Here is a 24,873-nt window from a genome sequence, read left to right on the forward strand (position 1 = left end):
TTGAGGTTCCGCTGGGCTCAGCAACAAGACACTCCAGATTGGGCTATAGAGTGTCTGCCGCAGCCCTGACTACCCCGAAGGTCTTCAGTTATTATTAGTTTGTATCTTTTTTTTTCCCCCCCCCCAGGCAGAGACCTGGAAGTAGTTGAGTGGACAGCAGCATGTCAGTATTCCAGCAGCATGGGGTTGCAGTGAAGGCCTTGATCTCAACTGGGACGGGCTCCTGCTGTTCTTGCCCCATGCAGAGATGGGGCAAGAACAAAGATGTCTGATGGCCACAGGGACAACGGGAGCCAGGTCTCCACCTTTTTGAGTCAGTTGAGGCCAGGAGATAGGGAACAATTTGAGAGGTCTGAGAGGACCCTTCCGGACTTCCCCAGTTGTGATGGGAGCTTGCAAAGTGACTCCCAGGGGCTTTTCATCTGGGTAGTCACCTGTTCTATAATCCTCTCAATGTAAGCTGGACATAGACACATCTAATGAAACAAATACGGGCTGGGATGGAGAGATGGCTTAGCAGTTAAGGCGCTTGCTTGCGAAGCCTAAGGACTGGTGTTCTCCTCTGCAGACCCCCCCTTTGCCAGATGCACAAAGGAGAGGCAAGTGCAAGGTTGCACATGCCCACTAGGTGGTGCAAGCGACTGGAGTTTGATTGCAGTGGCTGAGGCCCTGGTGTGTCTCTCCTCTCTCTAAAATAAAAAAAAAGAATATGGCAATCTGGTGACCTCACTTTCAAGTCAAGCTTCCAAAAGGACTGTGGCTCTCACTGCCAGCTGTCAGCAACCATATGGAAAGGTACACATGACAAGAAACCAAGTGGTTTCTGGTTAACTGCCAGGAGGGAGGGAAGCCCACCTTGCTCAGGCTTGAGATGATACCAGTCACCACCAGGGTGGCAGTCCCTGAGCAGAGGGCCCAGCAAAGGAGCAAATGTTTGAAGCCACCAGTCATCTATCACCCTGGCCAGCAGATCCACCAGGGAAGCCAGTGGGGCTGCCGTCTGCCCCCCCGTGGTCAGCCCCAGCAATGACTCACACAAAGTCCTCGCTTCCATTTATTAGTGTAGGAACATACAAAAGTATGACATGACACAACAATCTCATGGAGAAAAAACAGAACACACAGGAGGGGCTGGCTTTCCTCCCTGCCCTCACGCCTCAGAAAGGCACGCACATCGGGTTTAGGTTAGGGGGCCTCCTGTCCTGGACCCAGTGTGCTGTGCAAGAGGCCAGGCCCCTCTGTGAACAAGAGAGACGTTTCCTCACACCAGTCTTGGGATTGGCTCAGGCAAGCCCAGGCCCAGCTCCAGGCCATGGCTGAGCTGTGCCCAGTCCATGATGTCAGTCTCTGGAGCAAGACTGGTCACTCCAACAGTCAACAGCAGCCGGATAGCTGTGATGATTCTTGTGGGTCAGCCTTGTCCCCAGCACAGAACACAGGAGGCCAAGTGCAGGCTCAGACTGGAAAGAGGGAGTGAGGCGTGGGCCTGAGAGGAGACCAAGCCGGGCATTTCAGATGCTCCCCACTGCCCTCCACAAATGGGCACAACTATGCCCTCTGTACCCTTCCTTGAGCAACAGGGACCAGTCCTGCAGTCACGGTAGGGTGGTGGGAATAAAGATGTTTGTGGCTGAAGTGGCCACTGCCCCTCGGGAATGGCTGACACAAAGGGGCCCTAATCGCAGAAAGGCCGCCCTCCTTCCCCAGTTACCCAGGACCGAGTGTTCTCTGACATTCTGGAAAGAGGACGGGTGCTGAGAAACCACCACCTACAGCAAGACACATGGAAGCCAGAGCTGGAAGTAATGACTTTCCTTCTTAAAAACAACCTAACATGGCAATGGTTTAACAAATTATAATTTCTTTTAAATAACCCACAGACACCCATGACGCTTCCAAATTTACAGAACAAAAAGCCGTTGAGAACTTGGTAGAAAAGGATTTGCAGCTGTTCTTCCCAGGAGTGGGCCCCAGGGCTCATCAGTTCACCTCTAGGACCTCTGTCTCTGGGAGCCCAAATTTGGTCTTATGCTTGTCAAAGAGTTTCACCAGGGCATCCATGTACATGCTGTGGTACAGATCGATGTCCTGCTGGGTCGGGTGCTCCACTTTGGGTATGGTGATGGGCTCACCCACTGCAAGGGAAGAGCAGAAGCATCGGGTCAGTCAGTGCACCCCACTCCAGTCACTCTAACTCCTAAACCCACACCCAGTGTGATACCGACAGTGGTGGCCCTCGGAGACATCCTGACCTCGAGCTGGCAAGTGTGCTTTCTCTCAGACTGTCACCCCAATTTGTTTCTTTCTTTTTAAAATATTTTATTTACTTACTTCGGGGGGGGTGGGGAGAGTGAGTGACCATGCCAGGACCTTTAACCACAGCAAACAAACTCTAGACATAAGTGCCATCTTCTGCACCTGGCTTATGTGGGTACTGGGAACTTGAACACGGGTCCTCAGCCTTTGCAGGCAAGTGCCTTAACTGCTACACCATTTCTGTAGCCTTGTCCCATTTTAAACAATTTCATACATGTATACTTACCCTCTTCTCTTCCCATTTCCCCTCCCATTAAAACTCCACTTCCCAAGAGAACCCCATCCAACTTCTATGTCTTGCTTTTTTTTTTTTTTGTGACCCACCGATTTAAATTAGGATCATATGAAATGAACATAAAAGACTGATTGAGAAGGGGAGGGGATATGATGGAGAGTGGAGCTGTGAAGGAAAAATGTGGGGGAAATTACCATGGTTCATTGCCTATGATTATGGAAGTTGTCAATAAAAAATAAACTTAAAGCATAAAATCTAATTAGGATCACCTGTATAATCACTGATGGGAAATTACTGGAGAATGGCTACCCTCCCCCCCCCCAAAGGACATGACCTTCACTTTCCCAATAACCATCAGTTCCACTATTCTGGGAGGAGCGGGGACAATCTATTGACAGGCTCACTCATGGACCAGAAACCCCAGCTGCTGTGAGCCCACAAGGGTAGCAGATTTGTCATACCCAGTATGCTGCAGCCCCACTTCTCACCCACTCTTTCTGCCCCCTCTTCTGTGAGCTTCCCTGAGCCTTGAAGGGTGTGGTTTAGATGTCATGTTTAGGGCTGAGCACAAACTCAGAATGACCCATTTTACAGATGAAAATACTAAGCCTCAGGAGCATGGGACACAATCCACCCCAGGCTACAGTCTCTGAGCAGCAGAGGAAATGCGCCCGTGCACTCTGCCAAAAGCAGCAGTGAGAGGCATGGGACTGACAGGGGACAAGCCTGCCTCTCTGAACCTCAGTGTTCTCTGCCACCTGGGCTCTTTCCTCCCAGGCTCTCAGGATGCTAGGAGGGAAAACAGCTCCCCACAGCTGCATTGTTTGTTATCTGATCCTGCCTCATCTCCAAACCCAACCCATCCCAGGTCCTGCCAGCATGATTTCTAAGATTTCTCCCTGATGCACACACGTCTTATCCATCTCCATTGATATTCCCTCAATCCAAGCCACTGGCCACCACCAAAGCCTCCAGACTGGTCTTGTGGTTCTGCTATTTGTCCATTCTAACCCACGAATTCCATCCAGCAGCTTCAGGGATTGCTTTAAGAGTCAGTGTCTTGGTACTACCCTCGAGACCTGTCCCCCATCCAGATACAACCGTGAAATCTGTGTCCCCCTTTTATTTTTATTTTTGACAGCTTCATACATGTATTTAATGCATTTTGACTCCATACCCTCTGTCTTTCTTTTTCCTCCCACTAAAATCCTTTTCTTCCTATTTGATCCCATCCTATGGCCATGCCTTGTTTTTCACGCACTGACTTAAGTTAGGCTGGCTGGCACAGTCACGCGCCCCTCTGCGAGCTGTCTCTGAGCACAAGGCAAGCCCTGGTCCTGATAAGGCAGACAGTGGCTGGGCTTTGGCCCTTCCGAGTGCACTGTTCAGGGCCACATGCTCCCATGAGACCTCTGGCTTGTGACCTTCAACACACACCCACACACATCTGGACATGCATATCCCTGAAAAGGCAGTTCTCCACAAGCTCCTAATGTGTCCCAAGTACACTCAGAGCAACACAGGCAGCCGTTGGTTTGTGCTATACTCTCCTCAGGCCTATGCTCGCTCCTACCCACTCTGTCTGTTCCTCAAACACCTCGATAGCCTGGTTTCTGGAACTCCCCTCAGGCTGTTCTTTCTTCCCCTCCTTCACTTTTTTTTTTAATTTATTTTTATTTGAGAGCAACAGACACAGAGAGAAAGACAGATAGAGGGGGAGAGAGAATGGGCACGCCAGGGCTTCCAGCCTCTGCAAACGAACTCCAGACGCGTGCGCCCCCTTGTGCATCTGGCTAATGTGGGACCTGGGGAACCGAGTCTCGAACCGGGGTCCTTAGGCTTCACAGGCAAGCGCTTAACCGCTAAGCCATCTCTCCAGCCCCCTCCTTCACTTTTTGACAGAGTCTCACTATGTAATCCTGCTGGTCCTAGAACTTGTTATATAGATCAGACTGGCCTTGAACTTGCAAAAATCCATCACTCTCTGCCTCCGGAGTGCTGGGATAATGGACATAGGCCAGGCCGAACCTGGCTTCTGCTCTTTTTGCTAAATAATTTCTCTCAGCTCACAGTCAACCTCCTCGGTAGGCCCACTATGGCCAGCAAGGCTCCTGCATGTCCCTACAAGGTTCCTAGAGGTCTTTGCTGCAGGAATTTTCTGACGGGCCTGCGGCTCCTCAGGCATTTGTCTTCTCTCCTCCCACGTTGCCTGGCTCACAGCCGTGGCTCCACCTCTTCTTGCTCCTCCATCGTCCCTTCCAGCACTTGACCTGCCAATGGCCTAGTGGCTAAGAGCATAGCCACCTGACCCAAGTGGCCTATCCGGGATCCTGCTATGCTCAAGACGGCCATTGGGATACAGGCTGGGGACTCACCAACGGTGGTGATGGGCTTGGAGTACGGCACCAGCCCCCAGGTGTCAGAGGAGAAGAGGCCCCGGCCATGGAAGATGCATGGGGCAAAGCCGATGTACTTCTGGAACTTCTTCTGGACCCAGCGGCCCCAGGAACCCTCTTCAAAGATCACCTGCTTGTATACCTCATTCTCTCCAAAGGAGTAGGTGGGAACCAGGTCAGCTCTGCAAGGGAGAAGCCCAGGTAAAGTCAATCCCAGTCAGCGGATTCAGTTCCTACTGTCACCCTAGGGATCCTGGACACCAGCCAGGATACCTCTGCCTCCTGGGTGGTGGTGGTGGTGGGCGGTCAGAAGCACAAATCCCACCCTTCAGGTTCTGATGGACCCTGTACCCGCCTGCTCACAAGAGGCAGCACCTCAGGGTGCAAAGTCCCCATCCATGGAGCGATCATGCTGGCCCCATCCAGCAGGGCCTGCCTCTGCTGTCTCTCGGTGTAGTCTACCTCAAGCCTCTCTCAGCCCTGACCACGCGTCACAGCCTCAGCACATTCCGCTGTCACTACGGCCCTCGCCTCCCCCACACACTTGGTACTCCCTGAAGGCAAAGCCTGACCTGATTTTAAAGCAGCCTGTTCCCAAGCAAGCCTGAGGCAGGATCCTCAAGAGGCCATACTCCAGCATTCACAGGGCCTCGATGGCATGCACTGACTATGGCATGCACTGACTATGTCATACCGGCAGGTTTGCAATCTATCCTATCATCACAGGTCTTTATGCCAAGGCCTCCCAGAGCCAGGACGTGGGGAGAAAACAGTGAAGTGAGCCAGGCATAGTGGCGCCTGCCTTTAACCTGAGCGCTAGGAGGGTCACTGTGAGTTTCCGTCAGCCTGAGCTGCAGTGAGACCACATCTCAGGGAACAAAGGTGAGGAGCACAGGGTGCTCGGCTCTGTACCTCACACAGCACAAGCACACACCGCCTCACCCGGTCTGCTCCAGTGAGAATGGGGACTCAACTCTCCCTATCTGCTGGGGAACCCAAAGGGACCCTAGAAGTAGGTATGCTTAACAGGGAGCAACAAAGGGCCACAACATTCCATGCTACCAGCTCCTCTCTTGTACCAAGGCCACCTATCGGACCAGCCTTCCCTGGTGTTTCTAAGTCATGCCATGTGCCATCTCCTCCCAGACTTCTGGCACTCCTAGAAGCAACATATCTGTATGTGAACCAGATGACGAATCCCACCCCCCTTTTTCCTTCCTGTACCGAGGACTGAACCCATGGCTTTGTTTTACATGAAGCACTTGCTCTACCACTGAGCTCTACCCTGATTCCTCATGTGTCTTCAGTCTATCTAGAAAGGCCCAGGGCCAGAGGCCACATCTTTGTACCTACACTTGGACAAACTTGGCCCAGTCAAGCCTATGACGTCCATCTTGGCCTTCCCAGGCTCTAGGCCCTGCTGCCCCAGGTGGAAGAGCGCACGCGAAGCGTCTGGGGAAGGGGGACTCACCCATGGCGCAGGGCCAGTTTCACAAAGCCTTTGCGGTTCCGCAGGGTGACAGCGTTCTTGCCGGGCATGGAGCTCAGGGACTCGGCTGCGCCCCCAACCACGATGATGATAGCATTGCCACTCCCATTCTTTGACAGCAAGTAGTCTATGGTATCCCGACTGACAGGGCAGATGCCTGGGGGTGAGGGGCATATCATCAGGGCTGTTCGTGGAGGCACTTCCTACCCCTGTACACACCCAAGGGGTCCTGACCTAAGTCACCCACTTGGAAGCCGTGGCTTTCTTTCTCAGGGACTATGATAGAAGGTCGTCTAGGGAACTCAATTCAGCAAACACCCTTGAAGTCCTGGCTCTGCCAGTGAATCAGGTTGGCAGGGATCATGAGCAGGGGCACCTGGCAGTGGCACAGGCAATGAATAGGTGGTACAAAGGGCAGCATTAAGCGCTGGGGGCGGCACCATGATGAAGCCTGAAAACTGGCGGCTCACCTGACTGGCTGCATCGACCTCCTCATGGGAACTGTGTACTGTGTGTAGTTCCTTGCACTAGCTCCCCATTGGGGCTGGGGGTAATGACCCCGGTGATGAGGCCCAGCGGGGCAGGCACAGGCAGCTTCTCACCTCCAGACATCAGGTACTCCCGAAGCACGGGCATCCGGAAATTGCCGGCCAGCGTGGCCAAGTGCGGCTTTATGCCGGGGAACTTCTTGCTCACTTCGGTGGCCTCCGTGCTGAAGTTGCAGAAGGCCCCCAGGCCCATGATGCCGTGGGGATGGTAGCCAAAGATGTAGTTCCTGGTGGTCAGCAGGTTGTGGGTCTTCACCAGCTGCAAGGACAGGACAGCCCTTTGTCAGAGGCAGTTGTTAGGAGAGGGGCACTAGGGCATTGCTAAGAGGTAGGGAAGGGACCTCATAGGCCACGTGTTGGGGATTCTGTGGGCCCAAAGGGCTGAGGTGGGTTTCCAAACCTGAACTCAGACTCTCATCACTGGGGTCTCAGCTCCAGTGGTTGGCAGCCATCGGGCTGAGAGTTCGTGTGTTTGTGTGTGTGTGTGTGTGTGTGTGTGTGTGTTGGCAGGGGCTCTCTTCTCTCATTCTCCTTATTCCTCCTACACACACCCACTTCACTTATTCGTACTGGCCCAGCCTCCTGCCTTCTGGGCTCCTCAGTGACCACTCTGAGATGCAAGCTGGAGTGCCCACACTGAAGAGGGGGGTCCAGATTCTGAGCCTTGGCTGTGGCCCTCCCTCAGTGGTTGCTCAGCACACTTCCACCGAGAGCTCTGTGGAGGTGGGTCTAACTAGCCTCTGCATCCCAAGGGCTCCTCAAAAGCTTCAGCCTCCCTGTCCTCCAGGGCAGACAAAAGGACGGGGTGGCTGGCCCAACAGAAAGCAGCCAGGCTCAGGTCAGGTTCTGAGGCAGGAAGGACAGGACAGGACACATGTTAGGCCTTGAGCCTGCCAGGCCTGGGGAGGGGCAGGGGGGAGAAGGTGACCAGCTGTATGGCTGTGGAAACTAATGACCTGACCTGTGTGTGGTACGATCAACAAAGTTGTCCTGGAATGCTCTAGAGAGTAATTGGCTTCTCAGGGCCCACTGCCTGCCCCAAGGCTGCTCGTGAGGAGGTTGAGGTGGTGCAGGGTGCCCCTTACCTCAGAATGATGTGGTGGAAAGTGCTGACAGGGAGGGAGAGCAGGGGGTTCTGTTCAGAAGATATCACTCTTTCAAATGAGAAAGAGTGGGGAGTGAGCAAATATACAGAGGAAAAAACACTTGTGCTATCTCCAATCAGACAAACACTGAGTCCTTTTCCTTAAGCAGACACAGGCCCTCTTCAAAACCCACAAATCTGGGGTCACAGTGCTGACGTCATTCTCTATCAAACATACCCCAGCTCGCTGTGCCGGAAGTCCGCAGCAAGTCCCCGCTGCTGAGCTACTCCTGGGCAAGCGCACCGAGGCTACAGGTGACAGCTCCTACTCCAGTCCGGGTTGAGGGACATTTTACAAGTGTCCAAATTTCCCCATAGAGATAATGCTTTAAGCAATCCCTTACCTCTGCCCACAGTTCTACTTTCATGAGGTAAACTTCTTCCCGAAGAACAATTGCTGAGTTAAAGGGCAAGAACATGGTCTTCCTGGCAACCCTGCCTCCAGAGAAGTGGGCCTAAAACCATCCACACTGAGGTGGTTGGCACCGACCCTTTCCTGCATGGGTACTGGCCAGAAGCGGAGCCCTGGATACTGGCAGACCGGGAACAGTGAAGGGGTCCTTGGGCTCAGTTTGGGGAAAAGGGATGCTGGTGATGGCCTGAGAAAACAGGACTCCAATTCTCTAGGCAACAGAGACCTGGGGGAATGGAACATGGTGGCTGGCAGCATGCTCAGCTCTGTGACCAGCAGTATGTGTAAATATCCCCTGCTGTTGTGTGGGACAATTGTACTCACTTTGTCTTAGGAGAGCAGACTGAAACTGCTCCAAAGCCCAACCAGCCCTCAGCTGCCCACTAAACAACTGCAGAGAGGCAGCCCACAGCCAGTGCTGGGGGGGAGGAGGGAGGGGAGCTGCGGGGAGCCAGGATCATGAGCTGCCCGAGGCTGCTGCTCTGGACTCTACCTCCCTCACTGCAGGTCTGCCTGCCTCCTAGCTCTCAAGAAGGCACCAGGGGCCAGGGTCCGCAGAAAAGGAAGACACTGAGGGAAGACTGCTTCTAGGCTGATAGTGGGGCCAGGGTGCCAAAGCACCGAAGGAGCTGCAGAGCCCTGCCGATCTAGGCCATTCCTTGAGGACAAGGTGGACAGCAAAACTCCCTGATGGAGGCCACAGCGAGTCATCTCCATACTGGACAAGATCACTCCACATGCACTGTCCCTAGCCACTGTGAGGGAGACATGTCACCTGGTGGGAATCAAGCTGGTTCTTCATATCATCCCCTCCCTTCCCAAGGCTATTAGCTGACAGGTCACATGGTTCAATGAGCTCTTAGGGACACTGGGCAGATTAATGGTCCTTGGTACAATACCGAGAAGAATGGAGAGATCTGATACAGCTCTAACTGTCACATGTCACACTCTCCTCCTAGCGCTGGACAGAATGTCCAGCAGGCAGGCGGAAGGGCATTGCTGATGAAGGCTATGCTGACATGCCTGCTCTTGTGGCAAAGTCCCAGTCCAATGGGTGCCCAGACCAGGCCTGCTGGCGAACATAAGCCCGGGCACATTCCTGACAGGTCACTCCCCACACCCTTCTTCTACCCCAGCCTTGTTTGGAGAATGACTCTTGGTTCTAGAGCAGAGGCTTGCCTCGCCTTACCACGGGGCATGGCAGAGAGGGAAGCAGGAGCACAGGACCGAGAACAAGGCCCTGACGCAGGCAGCCCTGGCCCCTACGCCAGTCCTGCTACCAAGTTTATTCTGCGACCATGGGATAGGCCCTCCTCTCTGGGCCTCAGTCTGAACATCTGCGAAATGTTAGGCAAAAATGGACAGATAGTTAATTCAGTTGAGCCCTTCCTAGTCTCCTCTCCAAATGTCCTGCCTATACCTCAGGGCAGTGCCCACTTCTGTTGCAGGTGGACAGCTGAGCACAGGCAGGGCGGGGGAGGGGCAGGGGTGGAGATAGCTGGGATCCCCATTACATAATCCATGGCACGAGGCCAGGAAAAAGGGGCGGGGCACAAGGGTCATACACAGCCCTACTGAGAACGTAAGACGTGACGCAAAGCACCAAGGCCCCGAGGAGCCAGGGTAGAGCCTGTAGAGGCCTCAAGCTAAGGCTCAAGGTACAAGCCTTTATCGGTCCTGGAAGCCCTCAGATACCCCATAGCCCCGACTCCCAGCTGCTGCTTGAAACAGAGATGTCAAGAGGACATGGAGCTCAACTGGGGAGGAGTTCATGTGAGAAAGGACACCTGAATACCCCAGGTGTGACCATCCTGGTCTGGGGACCAGGGGCTGGCCAGCCTGCAGAAGCTTGCAGGGAATGAGGCCACAGTGGCAAGAGTGCGCACTGAGGCTCGGCCCCTGTGGCAGGAAAGACAGAGCAAAGAGAATAGGGCTACTGATTGTCTCCATAACTACAATTGGCTTTTTATCACAGAACACCTACATTCTGTAGATGAGGCAAATGGCACTCAGTAAGCACGAGAAAGTTGGTGCAGAAAGAGACCAAGTCCAGCGGGACCCATTCTTACACAGCAAGGCCAGGGCTGACTCTTCAGTGTCCCCCATGTCCAGCAAGAACCCGGCACTTGGCAGACAGCAACATCGGCAGGTCAGTGAATAGTGTAACAATGGAAACGAAAGCCTAGTGGAAGAGTGGGTCCATCCATGGGGAGCTCCAGGATAAGGTGCTCCCGGAGGTGCACTCAGGAACCAGGAGGAAGGAAACCTGGGGCCTGGAGTCAGGAAGCCCTGCAGACCAGGGTAGATGGAGCCAAGACTGAACTAGCACTGTTCCTATCAGGGCCTTGGCAGTCACCCCAACAAAAGACAGGTGCTCAAAAGAAAGTGGGCACTTACAGAAAGCTGGAAGAAGCCATTCTACATGGGAGAAAAAGATACCACCAGTGAAGATACTCAACAGTGGACACTGCAAGCCTTATGATTGGCCAGCCCGCCCAAATGAGCCAATGGGTGCAAGAGTGGCACGTCTGTTATGGTGGAAACCAACTGCCAACTGCCCTCCAATTGGACTGGAGGCCCGCTCCATGGGGGCGGGGGGGACACATCCCTGATACTGAAAACTTAAAACAGGGGTAGTCATGAGCCCTAGGGGTGTAACATCTGCTGATGTCTGGAAAAATGTATATATTATGCTTATCAAACTGCCCAGTAAGCACTTCTCTTAATATTTATACCCTTATATTAATGCTACTCTCACTTTGGGTAGAGAATCTTCTCTTTTCAGATGGCAGTGTCCTTGGGACGACTCAGAAGGTATCATAGTGCTGGAAAGAAGTGACTGGAGTACTGAGTAACATCTCGATCACACCTTCCAAGGCTCAGGGTCTAATGCGGAAGAGGTGGCAGAAAGAATGTAAGAGCCAAAGGAAGGGCAGGACTCCTTACAACGTGCTCCCTCCAGACACAAAATGGCCTGGATATCCATGGCCATGACTATGATGCTTCTCTTGTTCTCTTGGCTGCCGTGATATTCAATGGCTTGTAAATGGATGGCATACTGGTGTTTTGTTTTTCTAGGTCTTTTCACTTTAGCTGGTAGGACATTATATGAACCCAAAGCAGCGTCAAATGTGGCATGAAGCAAGTATCGACAGAGGCTCACAGTGGGAGCTTCAACCCAGTAAAACTTCACACGTATGTGGTCCCTGTGTTCTGATTCCCACCCACTCCCGCTCTCCCAAGAACACACACCAAGTCTTTACCTGGATGGGAAAGTAGTCTCGAAAATAACGCCACACAGCCCAGTTTCGCACCCACTGTGATCTCCTGCCACCTTCCAGAAAACAAAACAGTGTTGGGAAGGAGTGGGGGTGAGGGACAGACAGACAAGACGGAGCCAGTGTAAAGCCCTAAGGGAGGTGCCTACCAGCCCACACAGCATCTTTGCCCTTGCCCAGCGGGCTTCTTCCCCTACGTTCCCCCTCACCTACCCCCATCATGCAAATCCTGATGGCAGGTGAGCTTTCCATGAGGAGCAGAGGGAGCTCCCCGAATCCTCACTCAAACCACACACAGCCCAGCCCAGCACCTTTCACAGAGTAGGTGTTATGTAAAAAGAGGTGGCACCCAGGAGGGGGAGGAGGCACAGGCCTCCGCTGTGTGGAGGGAGCACCCCAGGGTGTGGGCATGGATGGGCATGAGACCTGGGTGCTTACCTTTCTGGGGCGTGTTCCAGTCAAACGCCAGCCAGGTGAAGTAGAGCACGGCTATGAGCCAGCAGTCGGTGCAGAAGGTGTACACGAGGATGGCGCTACAGGCCACGCCTGCAGGAGGTGGAGAGCACAGCTCAGGCCCCGGCCTCCTGAGCGAGCCCTAGTCTCCCCTTGGCAGAGAGAAAGCAGGCACCAAGCTAGGCATGGGGACAGCCACGGGCAGGGGACACAGGCCTCCCCTCCGAGACTCTGAGGGGCCCTGGAGCTGAGGGAGTCTTGAGCTGCTTGTCACGTCATTCTTATTGTCCCCTCCTTGCATGCGCCCCCTCATGCCAGTGTCCAGCAAGATCACCATGGGCAGACTACCAAGCGCTCCCCCTACTTCTCAAGAGTACGTCTCAAATGAGCCACTGAGTCGCTAAAGCAGGGTGCCTAATCCCGGAGGAAAGACTTGTTCAACGTCACCTGGCGGGACAGAGCCAGGATTCCCACTCAGCTGTGACTCCGGAGGCCATACTCTTCACAAGGCAACGATGAGAAGTGTCAAGTGCCACTGGAGGGACCTCAGAGGAGACTCCTGCCCGAGGAGTAGACCTCCTTCCAACCTAAGTCAGGCCAGGCAGCCCCAGGCTAGAGCTACAACCCATCAGCCTCTCTCCTTAAACACAAGGCTTTCCTGGGACACTTATTTGATCTCTGCACTTTGGGCCTGCTAGTCATAAGACTCAATGAACCAGCACCAGGAACACCAGTATCAGCCTGGTTCACTCCCAGCATGGCTCACCTCTAGATGCCTTCACCAGGGCGTCTTTCTTTCCAATTTATACAGCTTCCGGGGCCTGCTCAGACCTCATTCTATCACAAAGAACTCCTCGATGTTAAACTACTCCATGCAACTCTCGCCTCTGAACTCTCCATGCTGGGGGTGGGTGTCACATCTCGGCTCTGTGGCACTGAGCCAAGTCCACGTGGCAGTGTGGACTCGTGCTTCACAGAAGAGTGGGGAAGGTCCACTCTTGCCATGCGCGCACCTCAGCAGGCCGCGGAGCTGCCTGGCTCCTGGTGTCCTTTGCTTTTCCTATGTTAAGCCTCCTCTGGGTGCCCATGGGAGAGAATGCAGTCAAATGCAGACCTCTGTGAGCCTAAAGGCAGGAACATGGTGGCTCTACTCATTCCCAACCTCAGGGTAGCTAAAACCAGGGTACTGATAACATGGAAGGAACAGTGAGACTCAGAGTGAACAAGCATGTGGTTTCCCAAACAACTTTGCAGTTTCACACGTAGGGAAACTGAGTCTTGGGTAGCAACCGCAGCTCACAAGGCCCTGTTAATAAATGGCAGTTGTGAAGTCCCTAAGAGGGATGTTTACAGCACACTGCTCGGCAGTTTGCCTCAGGTCTCTTGATCCTAGAGAAGGGTCCACGCCACTCCCCGTTTGCACAGGAGTCCCAGCTCCTACAGAAGCTCAGTGGACGTTTCAGGTGGCCCTGGCAAGGCTCATGAGATTCAGACAGCCTCAAGACCTGGCTGCAGCCACCTCTAGCTCTCCTGAGGGCAAGGTGGCCTGAGGGGCTGGTCCTGAGGCTCAACTACTTGGGGGGCTGGTCTCTAGAGAGGGTCGTGTCCCCTTCCTGCTTGTCCTCTCTCCACGGCAAGGCAGAGAAGTGATGGGAACCCCAGCCGCCATGCTAGCGCTAGCTCTTCTCGGCATGCAACTCCCGCCGCCTACCTCGGGCAACTCTCAGCCCCCAGGCACCCTAATCTTTCCAGACCCAGCCAAGGTGTGAACTACCCCACAAAATGATCTTCCTTCCTTAGAGCTCGGTCCTTGTCCTCCCTACAGTAACTGTTCTCTGTGCCACCTACTTAGGTCCTGGGGCTATAGGGTACCAATGCTGCTGGGCCCAAGAGAAGTAAGCACCATCTTTGAAAAAGCCTGACTGCTCCGTACAAGGAATGCTCAGGACCACTTGCACACACATACACCCCTCTTCATGTATTATGGAGGCCACAAGACATCCTGTGTTAGCAAACTCTGATGCCCTCAGGCCACTGGTGCAGGGCAGTGTGGGTCAGTGTCAGGAGAAGCCGCACAGGGCTGGAGAAGAGCAAGGACACTAGGACCAAGGAAACCTGAAAACTTGGCCCAGCTCTGTGCTGGCTACTGCCCAGGCCTGAGCTTTCACTTCCTGGCAGGTGGATGGGAAGACAAAAGGAGATGATGCTTAAACTTAACACACAGCCCAGAACATGATAAGTGGTCTGGAATAAGGGAACAAGGGACATTTAAATCTTACTCAGTTTCCACAGAAATTTGGTATTTCATTCCCTTAGTAATATGACCAATCAAAGTGTTAGTGCCTATTGAAATGACATCAACAATTGACAAATGCATTTTCTTTTTTTAAATTTTTATTTTTTATTTTATTTTTTATTATTTTTTTGTTTGAGATAAAGAGGCAGAGAGAGAGAGAGAGAAAGAGAAAGGGCCCTCCAGGGCCTCCAACCACTGCAAACGAACTTCAGATGCACACACCACCTTGTGCATCTGGCTTATGTGGGTCCTGGGGAATCAAGCTTGGGTCCTTTGGCTTTGCAGGCAAGTGCCTTAACCACTAAGCAGTTTCTCCAACCCATAAAGGTTATTTTTATATCACACTATAGCAGTCACAGGTCTCTTGAAAACATTTATCACTTCTTAAGAATCATAGCAATTCTTATACCTGCTATTTTCTTAATGTAACAATAAAAAAGTATATATTAATTGGTTTCCTTTATAACCCAATACACTTGATATTATAGCCCTAAAAGCACTGAGACAGTCCATAGCTTTCATCAGAATACCAGGGCTCTACGGGACAAAGATGACAGAAACTCCATTTCAAAGGCAGTGAAGGTGGGCCAAGCAGCCATTCCAATAGAGGTGAGTCTCTGCCAGGTGTGGGACACTGTGGGAAGGAGTGGCTGGGGCTGCTCACAGTTGTAATTAGCAGCTTAGCAGGCCTGCCTATCCACCCAGGCCTGGCTCCCACCTACAGTGTTGGGAGACACGCTGAGCCAGTTTCAGGGCTGTGGTTGCGCCTCATAGACTGTTAACCAGTCACATGCTGCATGGGCCAGTGTTACACAAGGTACTCGCTGCTCTACCAGCCAAGCCCTGACCCACCAGGACAGGGAGAAGGGTGGTGCCTGGGTGCAAATGTGGACAACAGCAGGCCTAGGAAGCGGGGGTTCCCCAGGTTCTTATCCTGTCCCTCTGCTTTCTGCTCAGGTAAGCACCCTGAGCAAGGTTCTCTCCCCGCTAGGGCCCTGCTTCCTAGCCGAGCAAGGCTGGAGTCACACTGTGCTCTTTCCACCGGCATTCTAACACATGCAAGCCATACTTGGGGTTACTTTTCTCTGTTCCCAAACCACTGTGTCAAGCTCACAGTGGTCCTCCTACCTCTGCCTCCTGAGTGCTGGGATTAAAGGTGTGCGCCACCACAATGGCTCAAGCTATTGTGTCTTCGTCTAAGGCCACATGCCTTTCTATGAATCTGAGCATAGCTACCGCCTTTCTCCTGACAAAACTGCATCATGGTCTTCCATTTAGCTAGGTATCTAATTTGAGGGATTCAACAGTTCCCTCAAAGCCCACCCTTGGTCTGGTGTACTGATTCTGGGCTCCCAGGTAAGGGAGTTCACAAGTGCCACTCGCCATTTAAGGAGTGCCACAGGCTGTCACTGAAGCTCCGAGTTTGCATCTGGGGAGTCCCACACACTGTCCGACGTGCCCCATCCCTTGGCTCTGCAATGTCGTTTCTAAGCCACACAGACCCAGATTCATGTGACTTTGAGCAAATTACCTACTTTGAGACCTGGGGCTTCCATCTGCAAAAGAGCCAGGCTGCCACCTCCTATGGACTCTAAGGTCTCAGTCAGGCCTAGTGCTGGAAAACCTGAGCAAGGACCCAAACCTTGAGACAGCAGGGGGAGGCTGGGGAGAGGATGCTCTTTCTCTAACCTCTGCTGGGGTGTGACTGACCAAACCCCCGTCACCCCTAGCTGTACTTACCCAGCACGAGGAAGGACAGGACCCACTGGAGCACGGAGATGACCTGTAACTGCTTTTCCACCTTGGATCTGTTGAGCCAAGTGACAGAGAAGATGTCCTGGAGGGCCGAGAGGATGCTGGAGCCAGTGCCTGCAGGAGAGGGCCACGTCAGCCTCCCATCACCCTGGCCTTCGGTCCCAGGACCAAGCTGCCCCTCGGGTACCATTCAGGCATGGGGACGCGGGTTACGGAATCAGACACGCCTGCTTCAGATCCTTGCCCTGCCATTATGGCTGCACAATGTCTATTTATAGACTTCCCTGTGCCATCCTTTCTGTGTGCACATCCTGAGCACATGGGAATGGCTGCCCGCCTCTCATAGGGTCATTTGGAAACCAAAGCCAGCATCTGAAGAAGACAGCCCCCATGCTGGGCCCTGGGGACGCCGCTTCTCTTCCCACTCCCCTGCCCTAAACGCCTGTCACCCTTTATCTAGACCCAGCAAAAATATTTAATCTTTGCAATCTGTGTCTGTGAGGCCAAGGACAGCGGGGTCAACATCCAGTTTGCAATGCTTTTTTTTTCCACCAAGTGTACTTTGAGCATTCCTTCCCTGTTCTGCTCTCTTTATTCCACGTTTTTTACCCCCATATAGTTGAGCTGCTCACTCCCAGCACAATAAAACCAACCCTACACCACTCCCGCCCCCTGCAGAGAAATTTACACTGACTTCTCAGCAATGTCCACAGCTTGGGCCCAGAGAGGAGCCAGGTCTGAGACTCACTTCCTCAGAGTGCCCAGCAGTCAGAGAGCTTCAGGCCGCCTGGAGGACTCAGAGGGTTATACTTAGGTTTGTTACCAAGCAAATGCCAAGCCTGAAAGTTAGGACAAAATGTGCCCATGCCCCCAGGATGACCTCTGGACCCCAGAAGAGGACAGGCAGTGAGGCCAGGATGTCCAGGGACTGCAGAGAGGCACACTAGGTAACAGTATAGGTGAGGTCCCTCCACACACCAACCCTGCTGAGCTCAGCTGCGGGGTCTGCTCGGCACTTCATTCTGAGTGTTCATTGCATGCCGCCCAAACATTCCTGCCCGCCACCCACGGTGCAAAGGCAGCACAGAGGTCTCAGTCCCAGTGCTGTCCTTGAGGGTCTCGTGACCATTCACCCTAGCACACAGGTTGGGAGTGGGCAGAGGAGTTTAGGGGGTCACACTAAAGCCTTTGCTTTCTGTCAAAATCTGCAGCAGCGAGGCTATAGAGTTCAGAAAGAACGCACCCTTTTTTAGCTGAAAGTACACAACTGCTTTGAAGTTTAGGTATAAGTAGCAAACGACTAGAGCCTCCAGTGGATACGTCCAGTCCTGGCCCCTTTATGTGGCCTGATGGTTCAGAAGGCGGGGGGGGGACTTGGCCCTGCCGAGACAGACCCTTGGTTCTAGGCCCTGTGTGATGTGAGGCAATGGCACGTCGCACATACTGGCTGCTCAGTAGCACCTAATGCTCCTCAGGCTTAATGGAGTAGAGAAGCCATGTGTAGACTCACAGAAGCAAATAATGGGGTTGGGGCCCACAGCCATCCAGAGGGTTGGTATAAAGTTGTCCCTCGCCCCTTCTTCTAGAAGCCTCCTGCCATCTCAGGTCCTTCCCGCCGCTGTACTTTCTCACAACCCACCCTAGTGCCTGAGGGTCCAGAGCCATGCAGTACAGCCTTATGGAGCTGGAGCTGGGTTACCCAGATAGTAGGAACCCCAGATTCCTGCTCCAATGCAAGGCTCTTCTTTCTTTTTCCCATAGAAGCTGTTGTGTGCAAAGGGCTTGAGCCCAGGAGACACAGTAGCTTCAAGGATGGAGGATGCCAAGAGCCCGGTGCACCCGTCCATCAGTGGTCCTAGACAAATTCCTTAGTCACAGTCATATATACTGGAGGGTCTCATGACCTCTCTCACCCTGGCGTACATGTGGGGACAGATCTCGAGAGGCATGTATGAGACAAGAATGAGTCTGAAATACGAGCTTGACCCAAGGCTGGCTGGCCATATCACCTGCTAGCAACTAGTCTTGAGCGATATGTTAAGAGTAGGCGCGGCAACCCCGTCTGGAGCAGGCTAAGTGTGCTCTTGAAGAGAAAACAAAAGGCACTCTAGCACTTTCCTACTCAATGTCTGGGAACCACCTCCCCCACCCCCCATCATCTGTGAGCTGAAGAGAAATTCTGGGATCTGCAGTCAATTCTGTACTTGACAAGAGGCCCAAGTGATTAAATTTGGAAACATGACTACAGGTGCCTCACTTGCAGTTAGCGCAAAACTGGGGTAAGGGAGAGTATGGGGTGCTACCTTCTTCTAGGCAGAACAAAGACAACTCAGTCCAGGACACTGAAGGCTGTCTCAAGATAGGTGCCCCACAGCTGCAGACGGGACCCCAGGCCAGCGGTGGAAGGAGCACTTCATCTGGCACTGTGGGAAGTGAGGCCGAACTCCAGAGGCCAAGCTAGCCAGCCGTGAATTCAATCGGCTCCGGGACTCTGGCTGGTACAGCTCTTGGCTTGGGAGAGGCGAGCACAAATTCCTCACTGGTGATGTGCCCCATCCAAAACTGAGAAAACCTAAAATTTCTTCCTCGACTTAATCCAAATCCCCAAGTTTATTGTTGTAAACAAGAGTCAGAGAACTAGACCTATAAGTCATCTTGTTCAATCCTCACTCCATCATACAGATGAAACCAAGTGTGCTGGTTTGATTCAGGTGTCCCCCATAAACTTAGGTGTTCTGAATGCTAGGTTCCCAGCTGATGGAGATTTGGGAATTAACACCTCCAGGAGGCGTGGGTGTTATAGCCAGTTTCCTCTTGCCAGTGTGTGGCACACTCTCCTATTGCTACTGTCCCCTTATACTGGCCAGGGGGTGATGCTGCTCATGCCATCGTTTTCACTCCCATTTCTTCTGTTGTGAAGCATTCCCTTGAGCCTTTTCTTTCCCAAAAGCTGCTCTTAGTTGGGTGATTTCTGCCAGTAATGCGAACCTGACTGCACCACCAAGGGTCTAGGGGACTCCTCCCAAGTCCACATCCAGGCCGGCCAGAGCCCAGGTGGCCTTTCCTACTGGCCCATTTTGTTGTCTTCCTGTCTCATCAGGCCTCAACTACCACCCACTGCTTGCCCTGTCAACCAAGTGGGAATGCAGTCTGGGGAGGACGAGCCGCCTGTCTGTGGGAGGCAGCCCCCGGGATGCCTGGAGAGCAGGGCTGGGAGGACTGAGCTCAGCATTCCTCAGGCCTAGACCCACTCCCGTACCTACAATCACCACCTCGCTGGCCTGTCCCCAAGCTCAGGCCCCAGTGGAAACCCAAGAAGCCTGGGAGGCAGTGAGCCACCACTCCCCTGCTTAGAGGCCCCTCCTCGCTTTGATACCTGATGAGATCAAACCTATCCTTCAAAACCTGGAGAAGGCAGACCTAGAACTACCTCTGGGAGCTTTTCTGTTTGCAAACCAAGTCCGGAGACGCCAGCACAGGATGGAACCTGTAAGAGAAGAAAGCCCTCCCTCTGGGCTACCCCAGCCCCTTCCCTGGTGCTCAATGCCCAGTTCAAGTTGACCCTCACTTGCGATGGGAAGGCCCCGAGGCCAGGCCAGGTCTGATCCACAAGTGGGTCCCCACTGGCCTGGCTAGGATTGCAGAGATGCACTCAGAAAGTTTGCTGAGAGAAGTTGAAACCTCTGCTCTGGCTGTTCTTCATTCCCCAACAGACTTCCTCCACCCAGGACAGCAGTGCCTATGAGCTTTGGCCCTGCAGAACACTCGCACAGGCACTCAGATTCCCGAGTTTGGCATCACCGTCCCCGTTTTGATGGTGAGACCTGGTCAACGTCACTCAGCCAGAATGTGTAGGAGCTGAACTCAATTCAGGCCCAACTTCAGGCTTGAACCTGCTGGCATGACAAAAGTGTCCCCAAGTATTTCTCTTTTTCTCCCTACTGTGGAGCTGGGGAAGGCTGGGAGGAGATGGGAATTGCATCCCTTGCTTTTGATCAGGGGGTAGGTCAGGAGAAGGCTTCCTTTTGTTATTTTCTTTCTTTGAGTTTCTTTGTTTTGAACTTGCAAGCAGAGAGAGAAAGAGAGAAAATGCATGGGCACACCAGGGCCTCTAGCTGCTGCAAACAAACTCCAGACGCATGCCCTACCTTGTGCATCTGGCTTTACACGGGTACTGGGGAATCAAACCTGGGTTGTTGGGCTTTGTAGGCAAGCCCATTTATTATTACTAGTATTACTATTGGCTTGTTTGGCACTTTTTTTTTCCTGACAGGGTCTCATTATGCAGCCCAGGCTGGCCTTAAACGTGTGGTCCTCCTGCCTTTGTACTTGAATTACAGGCCCCCACCAATGTGTCCTGCGGGAGTAGGCTTCTTAAGCAAGCAGGTGAAGAGGACGCAGGTCTTGGGGTGTCGTCCTCAGCTCTACCACCGACTCCTGGGCCCACTTGGCCCACCTGCTCCCCCTCTCTGAGTTTCAGTTTCCCTGTCTATAAAGTGGAGCAGGGAAGATGAACTCCAGGGTCCCCAGTGTCCACTGCTTAAGAGCTGCTGGCCAGAACGTGGGACCTCGAGCTCACCACCAGCCGGCAGCAGTCCCGGGCAGTTGCCGAGGCAGCTGGGGAGTGAGGGTTTGGTTGGGCACTTCCAGGCCACGACCGGCCCTTGCTACCCAGCACTTCCTCTATCCCTACTGCTGCCGGCAGGGATGCTGCCAAAGCTGGTTGGGAATACCAATGCTGCAATCAGATGCCACACCTTCACACCCAGCCTGTTTCTGACTTGTGGGTGGGGTGGCAGAGAGCCTCAGAATCCAACCAAGTTCAGCACTCTCTGCTTTCCTTACCACCCTAGCCTCCCTAGATCCCCCTACTCTCTCTGTGTCTCCTAAGCACTAGTTCCACGGCAGGCCCGCTGCTGGTGATGAGTGGGCCTCAGGGCTGGACCTGTTTCACCTGTGTGCACAGGGCCTGGCAAGAAAAGAAGGCCCTTGAATCCACAAGCTAGGCGGCTGGCAAGCCTAGATGCCCAAGTTGGACCAGGCTGCGGTACAAAGCCAGGTCAACCCATCGGCTAGGTCCTTCCTGCCTTCTGCAAGCACAAGTCTCCCCACCTGTGAAGGGACAGAACCTTCCACCTGCAGAGTCCTTGTTCACAAGAAAAGACAGACATGCTGGAGTACAAACTGACTAGTTCTAAGACAGAAAGGTTCCCACAGGTAGTTCAGGAGCTGCTCCTGGGCACATTCATGGGCCACAGCTCCGCCATGTGGGCAGAGCAGAGGGACAGAAGTTGGCAGAGAGGCCTAGAGCAGCTTTCTTATCTCCCAGAAAGCAATTCCTTTCCCTGTGCATATATCTATATCTATATTTATATTTATATCTATATCTATCTATCCATCTATCCATCCATCCATCCATCCATCCATCCATCCATCCATCCATCTATCTATCAATCAATCACATGTCACTGTCCCACAGCACCACACAACTCTGCAGGAGGGCAGATGAGACTCGGGAGGAAACGAGGCAAGGTGAGGCCAGAAGAGATTAAACAACTTGCTTGTGGACCGAGAACAGGGAGTCAGCACTCAAAGACGGTATCTGGCCCCAAGCCCCTTGTCATTTGTGCGATGGCATGTCACTGAGGGCTGGTCTCTTATTACGCATGGCAGTCCACGCCCAAACTCCAGGACCATACCTCACTGAGGAGGGCTGTCTTCTCTGTCCCACACCATGCCCTACATCACGAGGAGAGCTCTATCCAGACTGGCTGTGCAAGGAGTGTGAACCCCACCCAGGTGCTCCCACAGCCAAGCTTCTGCTGTGAGGTCACACCGGAGCTGCCTGTGCAATGGACCAAGCAGCCGCAGCCTCCTGGCTCTGGGCTGGGGGTGGTGACAGGTTGGCCAACATCTAATATCAGAGTGACCAGGAAGGGCGCACCCCAGGGCCGATGAAAGCAGTTTCCTGGGCTTCCTCTTACCCTTGCCTGAGGATGGCACAGTTTGAACCCCATGGAGATAAGAAGAACTCATGGGGCTGTCAGGGAGGGAGGAAGAAAATGTGTTCAGGACACACATGGCCGCGGCAGGCGAGGCTGCACTGCTGCTCCCCCCTCACCGCATGAGATGTTCACGACGTACATGGCCACGAGGTGCAGGTGACAAGGCCGTGCGGGAAGAGATGAGATGCAGAAGGGGGGGGGGGTGACTACAGGAGACCTGAGGACCCTCCAGGGCCCCTGGCAAGACCAGAAGGTGAGCAGGAACAAGACTACTGTGGTTAGGGGAGCTGCTGGAACACAGAGGGGGTTCCAACAAATCAGGCATCACACCTATGCCAAAGACAAGCTGAGAACGGAGGAGCGACCAGCCAAAGTGGCTTCCTGGAGGGGGAGGTTACGTGAGGAAGGGGGTAGGACAGATGAGGCCCAAAGCAAGGAGCGCTGAGAGGATGCCAGGCCCTAGTGCTGCCCTCCGGGGAAGAAGCGGTGAACACAGCAGATGACGCCCGCGAGGGAAGCAGCAGCCGCCCGCAAATGCGAGAGGGGGTACCAGCTGGGCGCAGCCAAGAGGCAGGCCGGAGCCAGGGCAGAGGGTCCCTGGCCTGTGGAATGGTGGGGCTCAAGCATGTGTACACAGAGCAGTGGGCAGGTCGTGACTGGACAGGCCCTACCATTGCCTCTGCCACCTCCATTACTGGTATCTGCAGGGGGTGTGCCCCCAGATTTCAAGGAACAAGAGTCAGGGAAAACAGGCCCTTAACACTCAGGAAGGATGGCATGGATGAGTCATTTCCTATGTAAGCCTCAGTTTCCTCAACTGTATAGTGGGATAATACCTACCCTGTCAGCCTGGGAAGTAATGTAAGTAAAGTAAGCTCTATAAACTGTAAAGAGAGCTGCGCGAGTGGCAGTTAATTAATTGTCAAGGGAGCCTCAGTGCCCTCTCCCGTCTCATGGGTATGACAACACCCACTCAGCCTGAAGTGGGGTGCGGGCAGCAGACAGAATTCAAAGCCCGGCTCTAAAGCTTCTGGCTGTGAGGCTGCGCAAACAGCCTCCCTCCTCTAGATCGCCATGCTCCTTAGTTACGATCCAGGCTCCCTGAGGAACCCAAGAAATGCATGGAAAGGGGCCAGTGTTAGGGCCGGAAGAACTAGGGAGGTGGCCCAGGCGCAAAGGGCTTTAGGTCTCCCTTAGTGGCGTGGCATCCTGCCCATGTCCCTGGGCCTCAAGGACGATACACCTGGGCCATCCGGACCTAAGTTTTGCCTGAGTTTAGGGAGTGAGGAAGGCATCCCTAAGCCACTTCAAAGGGCTGGAGACAAGCTACATGGGGGCAGGAGTTGACATACTGACTACAGACGTCCAGAAAGCATCCAGGTACCAAAAGGGATACAGCCTGCCCGAAGCCAGGGGCGAGCTGTCCTGAAGACAGCCAGGCAGGCACTTTCAGTCAGAGTCTACCTGCGTGAAGGTGACAGGGCCAGATACGGTGGAGACGGTAGCTCTGGAGGGTCGTGCCTCCTGTTATTACTCCAGGGAGCCATGTACATGGAGCTGTTCTTTTTTGTTAGTATTTTGCATGAGTCACCTTATGCATGTAGCTTATGTGGGCACTAGAGAAATCAAGCCTGGGTCCGTAGGCTTCAAAGGCAAGCACCTTGGTCACTAAGCCATTTCTCCAGCCCCAGAGCTGTTCTTCATCACTGCCTCACATGCCAGACCAGACTCCTTCCTCTAAGAAGTCATCCACCACCTGGCTCAGCCTGCAGTGTGTCAGGTGGAGCCTTGTGCACGTGGTTACAGGGTCCCTGCCAGACAATGAGCACTGACCGACCCCTCACCAGCCAGCCTGCGCACCGCTCCTCTTGGAAGTGTCTTTCTGTCCTCAAGCCAGGATGGACTGGCCATGCTCCCCACAGGCCCACGCTCACTCCTGCACTGTGAGGGAGAAGGGTGTGTGTTTGTTTGCAGAACCATGTCTCACTCATGTGGGTTCCTGTGTCCAGGATAGGGTCATCCATAGCGCAGGTGCCTGGTCAATATTTGCTGAATGACTGAATGCTTGAGGGCCGTGACTGATACAAAGGGCCTGGACAAGAACCGAGATAAGCCTGCTTCACAGCTGACTACCTATCATGCCAGAGGGCCGAGGGAACAGCCTGGGAAGCAGGAAAGGAAGGCGTGAGTAAAGTCAGGGGTAACAGGGAAGGCCTCAGAGTCAGGAGAAAAGGGTGGAGCCTGACACTAATGTCCATGTACTTGGACAAGCCAGGCTGTGCAGTGGGGAGGACTTCCGGGCCCTGCAACTCCCCGGTTTCTCGGGCACCTGCTCGAGGCTGAGTTCTGCCCTTGGAGCTGGGAGCCAGGGCTATGAATGGTGCCTGAAGGGCCAGGGATGCAGTCGATGCTGACAACACAGCCTGGGAGGTCCCGGGGAGGGGAGATGTTCAAGGCTTCTGTTCACGGGAAGTAACAGCTCCCCAGGTGAGGAGCCAAGCTGACAAGAGGAGGTCATGGGGCCCTGGAAACAGCACCTACAAAGC

General features: G+C 53.6%; 1 protein-coding gene across 1 annotated transcript in view; it reads right to left on the reverse strand.

Moving 5' to 3' along the window:
- Positions 1–1,041: 1,041 nt before the first annotated feature.
- Dgat2 (diacylglycerol O-acyltransferase 2) overlaps positions 1,042–24,873 on the reverse strand; it is a 30,474-nt gene continuing 6,642 nt past the window's right edge. Inside the window, exons 2-8 of the mRNA XM_004656261.2 lie at positions 16,308–16,436; positions 12,257–12,364; positions 11,804–11,874; positions 7,039–7,243; positions 6,419–6,593; positions 4,927–5,129; positions 1,042–2,135 (exon numbers count right to left, since the gene is read on the reverse strand). Coding sequence (XP_004656318.1) covers positions 1,981–2,135; positions 4,927–5,129; positions 6,419–6,593; positions 7,039–7,243; positions 11,804–11,874; positions 12,257–12,364; positions 16,308–16,436 — 1,046 coding nt within the window. The 3' untranslated portion in view covers positions 1,042–1,980. The remainder of the gene's footprint in view (positions 2,136–4,926; positions 5,130–6,418; positions 6,594–7,038; positions 7,244–11,803; positions 11,875–12,256; positions 12,365–16,307; positions 16,437–24,873) is intronic.

Source organism: Jaculus jaculus, chromosome 3 (assembly GCF_020740685.1).
Source record: "Jaculus jaculus isolate mJacJac1 chromosome 3, mJacJac1.mat.Y.cur, whole genome shotgun sequence".
NCBI lineage: Eukaryota > Metazoa > Chordata > Mammalia > Rodentia > Dipodidae > Jaculus > Jaculus jaculus.